A 14,266-nucleotide genomic window follows, 5' to 3' on the forward strand; every position below is an offset into this window, starting at 1 on the left:
AATATCTCTTTTTCCTAAAATGTTGATATTTCAAAAATCATTCGTCCATCTCTCTAGCTCAATATTTGGTACTTTTGGGGCATTAAAATATAATAAATATATTTTAAAAATCGAATGGGGTAGGATATATATCGATTTTTCTAATCAAACACCTATCTTCGTCATATGGAGAGTTTTATGCTCGACTAAATCTTCAAAAATACAATTTAGGCTATAAGCTTACCGGCCACAGCACCGCCTGGAGTAAGCACGCAAATGTATGCCATTTACTGGCCAAAAAGATCACACTTAGTGCACTTTTGATCATAATTTCTATTTTGCGAGACCATGCTGCTTAACTGCTTAACGAAAGTAGCCATGAATATCGTTTTACTTGCGCTAACGTTTTCAAAACACTTATGATATGAAATTGCTTCCAACTACCGACAACATGTTCTTTTGAACATTAGTTAGACACTCACTTGAAAAATAATCCCGAAACATGTAAATAATTAGCAATCGCCATCAAAAAAACAAACGCGCCAAGTCTTTTGACGTTTGACTTTTGACGACCCATTCCAATCGGAGGCTGAAGAAAATCAAGCGATAAGCGAAGGCAAATAAAGAACAAATGGTGGCCACCAACACCACCAGCAGCGCCTGTTGGAGTGAGCCAGTGATGCGTGGCCCACAGTATTCTCGTCTGATTAGAATACATTTGAGAAATATTTTTTTGAAATGCTTATAAAAGAAATAGAACAACTTTTAGTAAAAGTGAAAATAAACATAAATGTTCACAAAAAGTTGCTCTACTCGTTGGTGTACTTGGTTTTAGTAAATTTCAAGGGACACTCCAGATTATCAAGCATTATTCAAACATGATCGCTTATTAGGCTTAAAATGGGTATATTTCCCTATGATTTATTTATCATATTAGAGTTTTTGTGAAAACAAATACTTGTAAATTTTAAATTACATGCCTAATTTTAATTTTTTTACATAAAAGTAGGGGGGGGGGGGGGGTTCGAAGACACTAAATCGATCAGAATTCTCTTCTCAAGATACGAATTTTGAACGTTTTTATTGCACTTTTGTACGGACACTTCACAAGTTTATCTCGATTTTTAAGAAGATTAGAGAGTTGATCAGCAACGGATTGAAGAATAAAGTTTTTTTTTATCTTTTAGACGAAATACACATGCATGCTTTATTCAAGATCCATTAAATATTAAATACATTAAACCTAGTAAAAAATTAACCAAATATTTATCTACATCATTAAATCTACCCACCCAATAACCCAACGCTCTCAATTCACCTTAACGTACGTCTCATCATCCACGATTCTAAACTTGTCATTCCGGAAGTTGACCAAATCCTCACTGAACCGGAACGCGCACAGCTTGTGCAGCTTCTTGATAACCGGCTTGATGGGATCCACCTCGGCCGTTCGGGCCAAATCATCGTAGTACTGGTCCTCCTGCGGTCCCATCATGTGCGCCTGTCGCTTCCTCAACCCGCGACTCCAGCGTTCCTCCATCTCACTGTTCGTGTCCTGTTCCATCTCCTCCTGTCCAGGCAATTGCTTAGCGCCGCTGAAGAACTTGATACAGAACCGCGCCTGCAGATCCATCATCTGGGCGGCACACACGTAGTACGGCAGACCGATGAACGCCATCGTTGGGTAGCGAATGTTGATGCAGTGTTTGTACAGCTTCTGGACGTAGTTGTCCTCGACGATGATTCCGCAGTCGGAGCTCAGGAATGGGAAGGTGTACTTGTACCCGGTGCTGTAGCAGATGACGCTGAAGTCCTGGCTTGTTCCGTCCGCGTAGACGACGCCGGTTTCGGTCAAGCGGACCACGTCTGGCTTTAGGGTTACGTTCTCCGGGAAGACTGTCTTCGGGCTATCCTTCAAATGGTGACTCAACGTGACTCGGTCGGCCTTCTTGGAAATCTCGTACGCGAGATCCATACCGGAAGGTCCTGCTCCAATCACGAGAACTGTTTCACCTAAAAGTCGAAAGTCGACGAATTAGTGTCCTCTTCTAAAAAGTACCAATTAATTGTTCAAACCTACCAACAAACGGCTCGTTCGTCCTAAACTGGTGGCTGTGCATTTGCTTTCCCTGGTACAGATCCGCCCCCGGATACTTTGGGAAGCTCGGCGTATGATAGTGCCCGTTGCAAACCAGCACGTAGTCATAGTAGTACGTCACCAGCTTGTCGTTCGGGCAGTCCCGAGCGATCACTTCCCAGCGCTTCTCGTCCTTTGTAGGCTTAATCCGAATCACGTAATGGCTGAACTTGATGTTCTCCGTAATCCCGTAACTGTCGGCAAACAGCTGGAAAAACTTGAGCATATCTTCCGCCGGAATGTAGCTGCTGTCCTGCTCCGGGATAGGAAAGTCCGGATAGCCCATGATCTCCTTGGGCAAGTTCGTCTTCAAGCCCTTGTACATGCTCGAGTGGACGTCGATGCCGTACTCGTTCTTGTCCACCTGCTCGTTGAACACCCACGTACCGCCGAGCTGGTTGGCCATCTCGAAAACGGTGACCTCGCCGCCAGATTGAAGCGCATGCCGGGCGGCGCACAGTCCGGCCGTTCCCGCTCCGATGACGCAGTAGGAGCGCTTTTTCGTCGCTGTTGTCTGTGGAAGAATGTAAAAACAGTTTGTTATCATGGAGCCATTGCAAAGTGTATTTGAAGTTTTTTATTCGACTTTTGGGGACGAGCATTTAGATGAGATTCAGGGAGTGAAGATGATCAGTCCCAACTGAACACCAATTAAATATTGAGATTGAAAGAAAGCCAACATTTTCTTTCATGATAAGGCTTTCTGATGTTACTTTGAAGGCCTTCGGATAACACTAACCAACAAAAAAAAGTTGAGTTCATCTAATCATCTACTCTTCCTGAATCTCATCTAATCTAATCCTTGAGCAGCCAGTCATGGGCATCCCGGAGAAAGCCCTTAAGTCAATACACTGTAGCGGCCAGACCTACTGCGTAAGTTTACCGCAGAGAAGATTCGTTGATTTTTTTTTTTGAATTAAATATACTTTATTAAATCTTTCTTATAATAATTACATTTGATTTACATAATAAGTGGTCAGCTGTGGCCTTCAGCTTTAGTTTGCTTTTCGTGATTCAAACACTGTTAATTTTTATAACTTTAAAAATATATGATTTATCATTTTTGTAACACTATAGGTACAATGAGGAAAAAAAGGTTAAGAAAACATAACCTAACCTAAAACTAACTTAAACATACAATGAACTAAACTGCCGCTCGAAGCTAGTCCGTCCCATATGTAATTTCGTCAATTTTGAGGTAATAATGCAGTTTGGTTCAAAATCATGTAAACTATCAGAAAAACCAATGAAATGTAGTACTTTGTTCTAGAAATCCGGAGAAAATCCACTTTTTCGTGAAATTCTAACACGTAGCCTTATGGGCGGGACAACTTTGACACAAGTTTTTCTCGGCTTGCTTTTTTTACATATGGGACGGACACGATTAGAGCGGCAGTAAACTAATCCTTGAATCAAGGGGTATTCAGAAATAGAGAAGATTCGTTGAGGTCGATTGAGTTTAACTAAAGTTTGTTTGGTGATACAATTATCTGAAATGTGTTGGCACTTTTTGGGCAATTCACAAAAAAAAACTGGGTTTTGTTTTTGGTTTTGTACCGATTTGTGGTCCCAAAATTTTAAATTTCTAAAAAGATTAAAAAAAATATTTTTCAGAATGGTCACCTCGCGAAAAAGCGAAAAGGATAAGGGAAAATTCAATTTAGTTGGGTTAAGTTAACATTTGGCAAACTTCTCTCAAATAAAATGATTATGTAATTTTACCTCCAAAAACAAAAAAAGAAATCTAGATTCATTGTTCGGAAAAACTACGTTTGACATTGTGTCAGAAAATCAAGCTTCTTGGCTGATTTCTATTGTTAATATTTTTTAGATTGTATTGGACAAATTGGACAATAAATCATTATTATTCAGAGATAAAAACTGCAAACGTTTTTTTAATTAAATAATTATGAGTTTATTTTTAATGGAATTGAAAAATAAAAATAGTTGATTAGGAAACTTTCAACCGTAAAACACCTATATCAAAACGTGTTGATGATTTTGATTCCAATGTAAAAAAAGCAACTGTAAAATTTTCTTATCTTTTGAATTAAAAGTATTTCCAATATTTTTAATTTAAAATTTATTTGAATTTTTTAGTCCAACTCGTTAGCTTGAGCTATGACTTCTACTGGCAAAAAAATCATTTTTGGAAACAATCACTTAAGGTTGACAAAACATGAAAACAAAAATGGTTTTTTTATTCAAATTTGATCCATCATCCGATAAATTAAGCAAATGTTTTTTTGTTTGTCAGAGAGAAAATATGCACTCACGAAATTTCTGCTAATTAGAGAAAATAATAATAAGGAAATTGCTCATTCTCAGAAGAAATTTCTCATCTTGAATTAAATCGATCTTTTTTTTTATTAATTATATTCTCAACTAAAAATTTTAAAATTCACAAATGACGTCTTGATAAGCATTTCATACTTTTCAGTAATAGTTTAAATAGTTATCTAAAACAAAGCGAAGTTATTTTTTATTTTGCTTTTGGAAAAAATAATGAAAAATGTGCGGATGAAAAAAAATGTATAAAAAAATAAATAACGGGCCATCGTTTCAACATTCTAATGATCAAAGTGTTGAAAAATGCTTTTTGCAATTCCGTCGTGAAACTACTTACTTTTCCTGTCATTCTTGAACGACGAAATAGCCTACTTTTCTGTACCAAAAATACAGAACAGAACCGAATAGCAACACTTTTCAAAATAAAGCACTTATTTCGAAAAGTAACACTTTTCAAATTTTTTTTTTGATTTAAGCGATTTATTGACAAAATACATGAAAATTTGACTTAAAATTTCACTCAATGGGTGTTTTTCGGAAATGCAACAAATGTTGTATGGAACTCGTTGCAAAACTTATTTTTTTCAGCACTCTTCGTATTTATCCAACTCGGTAAACCTCGTTGGATAAATGTACGACTCGTGCTGAAAAAATCCTCTTTTTGCAACTTGTTGCATAAACTACTATTATACACCTGCCCAGTTGTTTTGCAATCATTAGTTTCCAAAATATTTAAGTATTGACGAAAATTTTATTTTTTGCTATGCTGTACATTGAAATTTCATATTTCGACGGTAACATTTCAAAAGACATCATGTACATTTTGACACTTTCTGGGTTATTGCATATTCTGAAAGTACTCCTAATAAGCTACCTCTCCACCAAAAATGAGCAAAAGTTACTTCAGTAAAGTCTGTTTAATCATGATTTTAAATAAAGTAACATAAACAAAATCTCTGCCATCAGCAGTCTCTGTTTATATAGCCCTGTCAACCTGTCAAACAAAAGACTACATAAACCTCGTGACGAAAAAAAAAGCATCATGAAAAAAGCGCCATGTACATTCGGCGAAGAAAACCGAATCATAACAAAGCGTCCCCCTCAATGCCAGCAGGGTGATATAAACGTTGGTGATTTCAAAAGAAGTTATGTTTGTTTTTCTCAAATAAAATTACGGAAATAATGTTTTACACTTTTTTTTAGAAATTTTAAACGAGCCCAAACATGCTTAATATGATAATCAATGCAGAAAAATGCATTTTAGATTGTTTTCAGTTAATTAGACTTCTATTGTCATGAAAATTTTAAAGTTTTTTCAAAAATATTTTTTTTTTGCCCCCTGATTTTTCAGACCAAGTTTGAAGAAAGGGGCGACATGAACTTTGAAAAATATTTGCAACGGCCTAATAAATGTTTTCATTGTTTAAGTATTTTGCTGTATTTTGATACTCAGGTCAGCTTTAATTAAATAATCATTTTAATTGACGTTTTACATTACATTCTTCCCGAAAAAAATCCTTTTGATCTCGGGGGAAAACCGGAAATTTCAAAACCGAAATCTGGTGGCCACCCTGCTTTATTAGAGTTAAAATGAATAAATCGACGAAAACATTTCAAAAAGCACCATGTACAAACCGTGCGTTTTGATTCCAGATTTGAATTCTCGTTTTAATATAAAAGCAAAAGAAGATGTTCTAATGATAACAAACGATGAAAAACCTTGCTTTTATTGATACTTGGTCATCCAACATTATTTCCGTCATTATATTTAAGAAAAACAAACATAACTTCTTTTTAAATTACAATCGTCTATATCACCCTGCTATCATTGGAGGGTAAGCCAATAAACCAAATTTTCAGGCGGTTCCAAAAACACCCAAAAAACAAAAACTGGAAATTTGGTTTATTGGACCTTTTAAAAAAAACTCCAGAAATATACAGTAGTTGTTCGGTAACTGGGCTGCGAACGTAGCCCAGTCACCGAATGTTGCTCGTTAACTGGGCTGAACAAAGAATAACGTGGGACCAACGTTGCATAATATTTTCCAGATGAATTATAAAAATAAAAGTTACTCAAATTTATGTACAGTGCTTACTTTTCATATTTCTTTAAGTGTAACTTGAAATTAAACAAAAGTTTGAAAAAAGTTTTTTTATTTGTTGAATATGATTTTTGCATCCATTAACCCCTCGGTCCTTTTTGTTTGTTTTGGTTTTTTGACGTTTGTCTGCTTTTTAACTGGGCTACGGCCCAGTTATCGAGCGCCCAGTTAAAAAGCAGCCCAGTTAAACAACGCCCAGTTACCGAACAACTACATGGCGTCCTTTTCATGATGCTTTTTTTCACAAGGTTCATGTAGTCTTTTATTTGACAGGTTGACATGGATAGTAAACAAACACTGCTAATGCCAGAGATTTCGTTTATGTTACTTTAGGCCGTTGCAAATATTTTTTGAAGTTTATGTCCCTCGGCTCTAGATTGTATTGACGGAATTTTTATTTTCGCAAAAAAAAATCCGTGGAGCTGTACATTGGTATTTTATGAAAATTTAAAATGTTTTCAAAGGAGTTGAAACATGCTAAATATGATTATAAACGCGGGAAATGCATTTTAACTGGTTTTCAGTTGATTAGACTTTAAGTTTCATTAAAATTTTGAAGTTTTTCGAAAAAATAAACATTGAAAAATATTTGCCAGACCAGACCAGACCAGGCAGACAAACTTTTTTAGAGTTTTTTTTTTTTAAGTCTATTGGACCTTTAAAAAAAACTCTAGATTTGTTTAGTTTTCGACTCAGAATCTATAAAAAAAATTCGCTTTTGAAGCAGGATTATAGCCTTACATCCCTCAGTGAGGAAGACAAACATAATGTAGTAGGTAAAGAGTTACAGAAATAAATCCACATACAACACGGCACAGATTGCAAATCCATGACAATCCTACTTCAAGGTTTCCCGATGCCCCCGTCTTATCACTCACTGAACGGATCTCGCCTATCGGTATGGTATGTTCTCGAAGCGGGCAGAGTTCTCTTTACTTTGAGCATCATCCCTTTATGTACAACAGACAAACAGACGTAAATATTTGTGCCACATCTGAAATTTTCCGCAAAACAACTGATTATGTGTTCCAACAACAACAAAAAAAAACAATTTGAAAAAAGCAAATATAGAAGTTCCAAAAGTGCAGTTCCTTATAAAATACCTAATTGTAACTCAAATGGCCTATCTTGTCTCCGTAATTAATTCAAACGACTTAACATTTTCCTGAATGAATCCGAAACAAAAGAAACACGGCTCACCGCTCAGTTCATCACTGAATGATTGATAGCAGTTCGCCGCGCTATCTCAGCACGCGAATCCCTTTTTGTTGTACGACGTTCATTCTACATACCCCTTGTTTGTAAACACACAGCCGAGCCGCGTTTATGCCCTTTTCCGCGTCGTCGTCGTCCCGGTGACGTCACAATGCATCTCAAGACACTGCCTGATTCAACGCTCTGGCGGTGTAGCCATGCAAAATGATAATCGGATTTTTTTTTTCGTTTTGAAAATTTACGAGCGAGCTAAAATAAGCTTCGTCATGATCAAGAGCAAGACCCGGGGCACGCGATCGCCGGCAGCTCCGGGATCCTCTTTCTGTGTTACTATGCCAGCTGATAATGAGTAAACACCTAAAAACGTGGTTCCAGTTTGCTCTCGACTGATTAATTTATTTAGGAGTAAGCTTTCGTAAGATCGTTTTAAGTTTTTTACCAAATTTTCCAAGAAAAGTTTGAAAATAAGCAGAATTCTATACTGATCGAAAATTGCAGGAAAATGTAATTTGAGATAAAATCTGCATGAAAATTAACTCAAGAATTCAAGAATCCGGAATCATCCAGCCTCCAATACGCAGATTGAACAGCATGCAATACAAGAAGCCCCATTTCTGGGGTGATAAGAGTGCGTGTTTCTTGACCCTGGGGCTTGTACATTGTTGCACTCGTCTCGGCCGTGTGACGTGTTTGATACACTTTTGACACTCGCAGGTCATAACAATTAATTAGCTGAAAGTAGTTGTTTTGTTTTCCACGACCAGAAATAGAACGCTCTGTTGCTAATCAAGAAGAAAAAGCACGTGTTGCGTAATAAGCGTACAGGAAAGGTGATGAGATTTGATGAGTCTAGACTGGATCGTTGAAAGGTAATTCACGTTTACTTGAAACTTTTGAATTTTTTTTAAGGAAATTCAATTTTAAAATTTTAATAACACTCACTTGAGTGAAATGTTTCACATTTTAAGCAGCATGTAGAGTTATTCATGCCCATCTTCATCACACTAAATCTTTCGACCTATTCTAATCACTTTTGCAATTTTCCACTATTTAAACAACATTCAGATACTTTGACAATGGAGAGTTGATTGCTCACTTATGTTTGAGCTATCTATTATTTTGAAGTAGTCAAGAACACTTTATGAAATCGGTAATTCATGACCAAAATGCTGATAGGCTGATAATAGAAATAGGCCGAGACAACGTATATTTTCCCTAGTTGAATTCCTAGCTCAGAATAATAAGAAAGAAAAATTAATAGAAAAAATAGCAATGACCTCTTGAAAAACCAAAATAATGAGGGCCATATATAAAATCGAGGTAATTAATTTTTGTTATTTTACATTTAGAAAAAATATTTTAAATTTAACTATTTTTTTCATTATTTTCCGGCATTCTGAAAATTTCAGAAAACTGAAACAAACTGTATTTGGAATCAGTTGAGGGCTAGAAAATTTAAAAATAAAATATTAGATATTTTGTTCATCAGAGATTTTTTTTATATTCTGAAAATGTGTTCAAAATTTAGTAACTCCGACCAATAACTCAATAACTCGGATCTGCAAATTGTTAGCGAATCCATCGGCATCGACAGAAACAATATTTTCAGTTTATCACCTTGCGGCAGCCAGCCTACTGCGTCAGTCAAGGAGTTATTACACTATGACAAACAAACAAATTCGCCATTGACAGTTTGCCAAACTCGCTAACTTGTTTGCGGCAAACTCGCAAACAAAGCAACATAGAGTTATCTACGTATATTGTGTGTACGTACACAAAAAAAGTGAGGTTAAAATTTGTACCATCCAGCAAAACAAATGATGTGCTAGTGTGTGTGTGATCGGGCTTAGATAGCTCTTTCGAGAAATTAAAAGTGCAACATAGAGTTAAACTTTCTGTGCAGTTGCTGTGAAGCATAACATGGCTTTTCAAACAGTTTAACTCCATGTTACCGGCTCACATCTCTCTTTTTAATTTCTCGATAGAGTTATCTAAGCCCTAGCAAGCCATTTGTTTTGCCGGAAGGTACAAAATTTAACCTCAATCTTTTTCGTGTACGTACACGTAGTACATTGCGCACGTAGATAACTCTATGTATTCAGGCTGTCGTTTATGCAAACACTTACAGGTAAAGTCACGAACTCGAGATTCAGAGACTGGAGTTGCAAAATGTCTGTCAGTAACATCATGATTCGAAACCCGGACACTTAGTAGCATATTATTTTTGTTATAGTTGGCAAAAAATCGTGTAATAAGTTGGAAATGTACAAATATCATCAGGCGGTAGTATGAATATGTCTTTTCAAACAATTCATCATCAGAATTTTTAAATTACTTGTTGTGCTTCGAGTCCCGGACATTGATAAAAGCTGATCCGAAATCCGGAAACTTTTGCTTCGAATTCCAGACACTCGATTAAGCTTATGAATCGCCTAAATTTGGACTGAAAAGTTAGTGAATGGCATTCTTTAGATCTCAAACTAGATGTTAACATCAAAACAATCGATATTGTATATAAAAAATTGCTAGATTTTAAGAAAAATCAAAACCATAAATTTCTGCTTTGCCTTTCCGGTACTGCCGATGACTATGAAATATTTCAGTGAAATGTTTCACATTTTTGATAATTTTATAATGTTATTTTATTTAATTGTATTGGCATTACCTTCAGCGTTCAAACAAATATAAATGAAAGTTGATGTTAAAATTCATTAAGCAGCACAGTTTTAACATTTATAATACGAACTTATATCCAAATAATTGATAAAACAAATGAAGTGTCCGGGTTTTGAAGCGTCCGGGAATTCGAATCATAACATTATCGGTCGAATTCAAGTCATGAACCTTGACACTTTTCAGCTTTGACTCTGACAAATAATTTAACCATACACTTTTTTAACAAAAAAGCAATAGTAACAGTAACAAGTTCAGACAAAAAAAAAACATTTTTTGAAACTTATATTTTTTGAAGGAAGTTATTAAATATCATTTAAAAATTGCAAAGATTTCGTTCACATCTAGATTTCTTTTTATAAACAACAATTCGCCTATGATGTTGTAGCAAACTTAATGATAATTCACACAACTGATCTTCTCATTTAAATCATATTCAACAGACAAACCTAATTAAAAAACTAGGCCTTATGGCCTTGTATCTTAAAGTTTCAAGGAACTCATGCAGATAATCAAAAATTGTTGGGGCCGAAAAATGCCCCATTTAAAAAAATGCAAACATAACGTTATGCTTCATCCATAACGTACGTCACGCAAAAATAAGCCAAAATGTCTGAACTTGTTGCTAAGAAAACATCAAGCCTCTATTTGTTTTTCAAAAACCCCATCACGCGATTATCACTGGATCATTTGTTTTTTTTTTCTCTATCACTAACGTAATACCATTCAAACAACATCCACATATTGTTTGTCTAGCAAGAGTGTTTTCCTCTGGGGGGTAACTTTCTGCTCAACTCATCACAATATTTATGTTCACTTTGCAGATTCAATCACGACCCGAGCCCCTCTTCCACGTGACCAAAACAAGTTCGACGGAGAAATTTCTCGGCCCTGGAGAAAACCCTAGAATTTCCAGCGTGCAACGTCGAATGAGTATTTCATCACATCCAAGAGATACCTCTCCGCCGCATGATGCAATTAAATACAGAAACTGGATCACACACTTGTAATGGCATTTTTGAGCTAACTAGCAAACCATCATAATTATGCAAATAACGTACCGTTTCGTTCACCATGATTCTCGGTTCTGTGATTTATTGGTGTTTAAGTGGAAATTAGTTTAATTAGCTTCAAACGCCAATAACTACTTTGTATGCAGGTTTAAACTTCACTTCTTTTTTTTCTCTCTTCTAGGTTAATCGTTGTACCTCTCCGTTCAATCGCACTGTCAGCGCAAGACTACCGGTCCGGTGGGTCAGTTGGTCCTTATTTATGAAGTTCATAGGATGCCGGCGATCACTGCCGATCGCGGTACGGTGGTTGCAGCGTTTGTTTTTTTTTTTTTTTCAAAACCATCGATTAACTCAAGCTGGGCAAACCTCTCTGCTGCTGTACAGAATAGTCGCTGATAGTGGGTTGGATTCGCAAACGAGAGAGAGTATTTCGCGCCAGACTATACGCGCGAGAAGTGACGACCATGCACTTTGGACGTGGTCAGCATCTCAACCCAGTAAAGCCTACGGGGTTGAACCCCAAAATTGCAATTAACCCAGAAACGCAATCGCAAAAATGAATAGTGGTCACGGTGAGGAATCTACGCCGTACTCTCAGATTAATGGCGAACCCTTCGCCGAGGTTCTTCCGCGCAGGAAATCCGCGGCGAAAACAAGCTTATGAATCAGACGCTGACGAGCCCCCCCGTCCTGCATGACGGGAATTCCAGACAAAAACAGCAGCGCGCACACTACCAAAAACACGTGCTCGGCGCACCCCAATACTACCACGCTAGCGCGAGCATGTGAGATTTGCGATTACAACTTGCTCACGCTTATCAGAGGTGCTAACCGCACGTTTGCCAACACGGATGAGCTATACATTTAAATGCAACTTTGTATTGGGCACTTTATGATTATTGAGTAAGTGCTGACAAAAGTTATAGGTTGTTTAAAGTTGAAAAATATTAAGTTTAAATTTAAATACTTTCAAAAAACGACAGCATACTTTTTCTCACTTTATACTTTGGAACTGAACCCAAATAAACTGCCCATATTTGAAAATTCGGCTATTATGCCAAATCAAGCATTAAGCGGTTTCGTTTTTCGCATCAGCAGCCAATTCTAGTGAAATTTAAGTTTCAGAAGATGCGTTGGAACATCATCTACCATCTTGTGCTAATATCTCGTTTTTGCCAAAAGTGGATATTAGCCGTCTTTTCAATGGTGGGCAGTAAAGTTCCACACATATCCACCGTGGTCAACTCTACTGCAATCCAATGAATAACTTTACTCGTCATAATTGCAGTCAAGCTTTAAGACGTTTCGTTTAGGATGTCTTATACATAGGAGTTTTCTGGAAGATTTCGATGCCTCTGTGCTGTAGTAAGCTTGCTGGGATTCCTATCTAGTTAGCATTAGAAAGCACAGAGGCATCGATTCATGTGAATATTATTGAGAAACTATTTATGTATACTTATTGTCAAAATTCTTCAACGCTGAGCTTTACTTATCATTTATAGAAGAAAAAAAACTAGAGTAAAATCATATCAGCCCATTTCAAATATTTCATTCCATTTATAATCAATTCCAACGATGTATCACTAAACGCACCCCGCAGCTAGTGAGTCGTTCCGAGGTGAGTGCATTTTCATCGTAAAACGTCAGCGTCGTCTCGTCGGTGCGTCGCTTTGACAGTTTCTGTATGCACTTTTCCACCCACACGCGCACGCCCCTCTCACTTCTCACCGATGAGGAAAATGAGGTTCAGCTCGTTTTCGTTGTCTCACGTTACAAATGGTACAGTTACAACTTGTAACGTCATGATAAGAAATCCGGACACTTAGTATACCATATTATTTTTATTATAGCTGGCAAAAAATCATGTAATAAGTTGGAATTGTAGAAACATCATCAGAATTTAGTATAAACAGTTAGTTTTAAGAGAATGCATGCAAAATATGTCTTTTCTAACAATTTTTCATCAGAATTTGAAAATTAAAATGACTTGTTGTGCTTCGAATCCCGGACACCGATAAAAGCTGATTCGAAATCCGGAAACTCGATTTTGCTTATGAGTCGCACAAATTTGGACTGAAATGTTAGTGAATGGCATTCTTTAGGTATCAAATAAGCTGTTAACATCAAAACAATCGATAGTTTATATAAAAAATGGCTAGAATTTGAAAAATCAAAAACATAAATTTCTGCTTTGCCTTCCCGGTGCTTCGGACGCCTATGAAATATTTCCGTTGAAATGTTTCGCATTTTTTGATGAACTTATAATTTTATTTTATTTTATTGTTTTGGCATTAACTACAGCGCTCAAACAAACTTTAAATGGACGTTGATGTAAGAATTCATCAAATAACACAGTTTTGACATTCATAATGCAAACTTATATCCAAATAATTGATAAAACAAGTTGAAGCGTCCGGGAATTCGAATCATAACGTTATCATGCCGTTCCCACTCTAACTTTGGGGGGGGGGGGGGGGAGCGGGCGATTATCGGGCATCGCCAGTGCCAGTTAAGATTCTTAAGCCAAGACACACACCTTAAAAATTTTGATGTTTGTTTTGCACACGCACACCAATCATTCGTGCTCGCCAATAGAATACATACTTAATTTGGCATTACAGCCTAATATTCAGTTCTATATAAGTATTCAGAATAGTGCTAAAAACATCACTTTTCTCTAAAATATAATCCTGAATTACTAAGTTTAAAAAACTGTTTTTTGAGGGTTGGCTCTGATTCGATTGGCAAAGTGGTTAAGAGTGGCTTGCCCAACAGCATTCTAGAAGGTAAAAAAAAGTCCCAAAAATATTCTTGGGAAGTTAGATTTTATTAGACAGCCTAATCGTAAACCACTCTAA

General features: G+C 36.5%; 1 protein-coding gene across 1 annotated transcript; it reads right to left on the reverse strand.

Moving 5' to 3' along the window:
- Positions 1–1,058: 1,058 nt before the first annotated feature.
- Positions 1,059–11,618, reverse strand: LOC120421869 (senecionine N-oxygenase-like). Its single transcript, XM_039585165.2, has 3 exons — positions 11,457–11,618; positions 2,060–2,630; positions 1,059–1,992 (listed from the first exon to the last, which is right to left on the reverse strand). Exons 1-3 carry the CDS (start codon positions 11,469–11,471, stop codon positions 1,289–1,291), a joined length of 1,290 nt encoding a protein of 429 aa, XP_039441099.1. The 5' UTR covers positions 11,472–11,618; the 3' UTR covers positions 1,059–1,288.
- Positions 11,619–14,266: the final 2,648 nt, after the last annotated feature.

The sequence above is a fragment of the Culex pipiens genome, chromosome 2 (assembly GCF_016801865.2).
Source record: "Culex pipiens pallens isolate TS chromosome 2, TS_CPP_V2, whole genome shotgun sequence".
Taxonomy (NCBI): Eukaryota; Metazoa; Arthropoda; class Insecta; order Diptera; family Culicidae; genus Culex; species Culex pipiens.

Excerpts from the sequence above, each read along its gene's own strand:
- LOC120421869 (XM_039585165.2), bottom strand. Across the intron at positions 1,993-2,059 it reads GACGAACGAGCCGTTTGTTG|GTGAAACAGTTCTCGTGATT; the intron begins GTAGGTTTGAAC and ends TTCGACTTTTAG.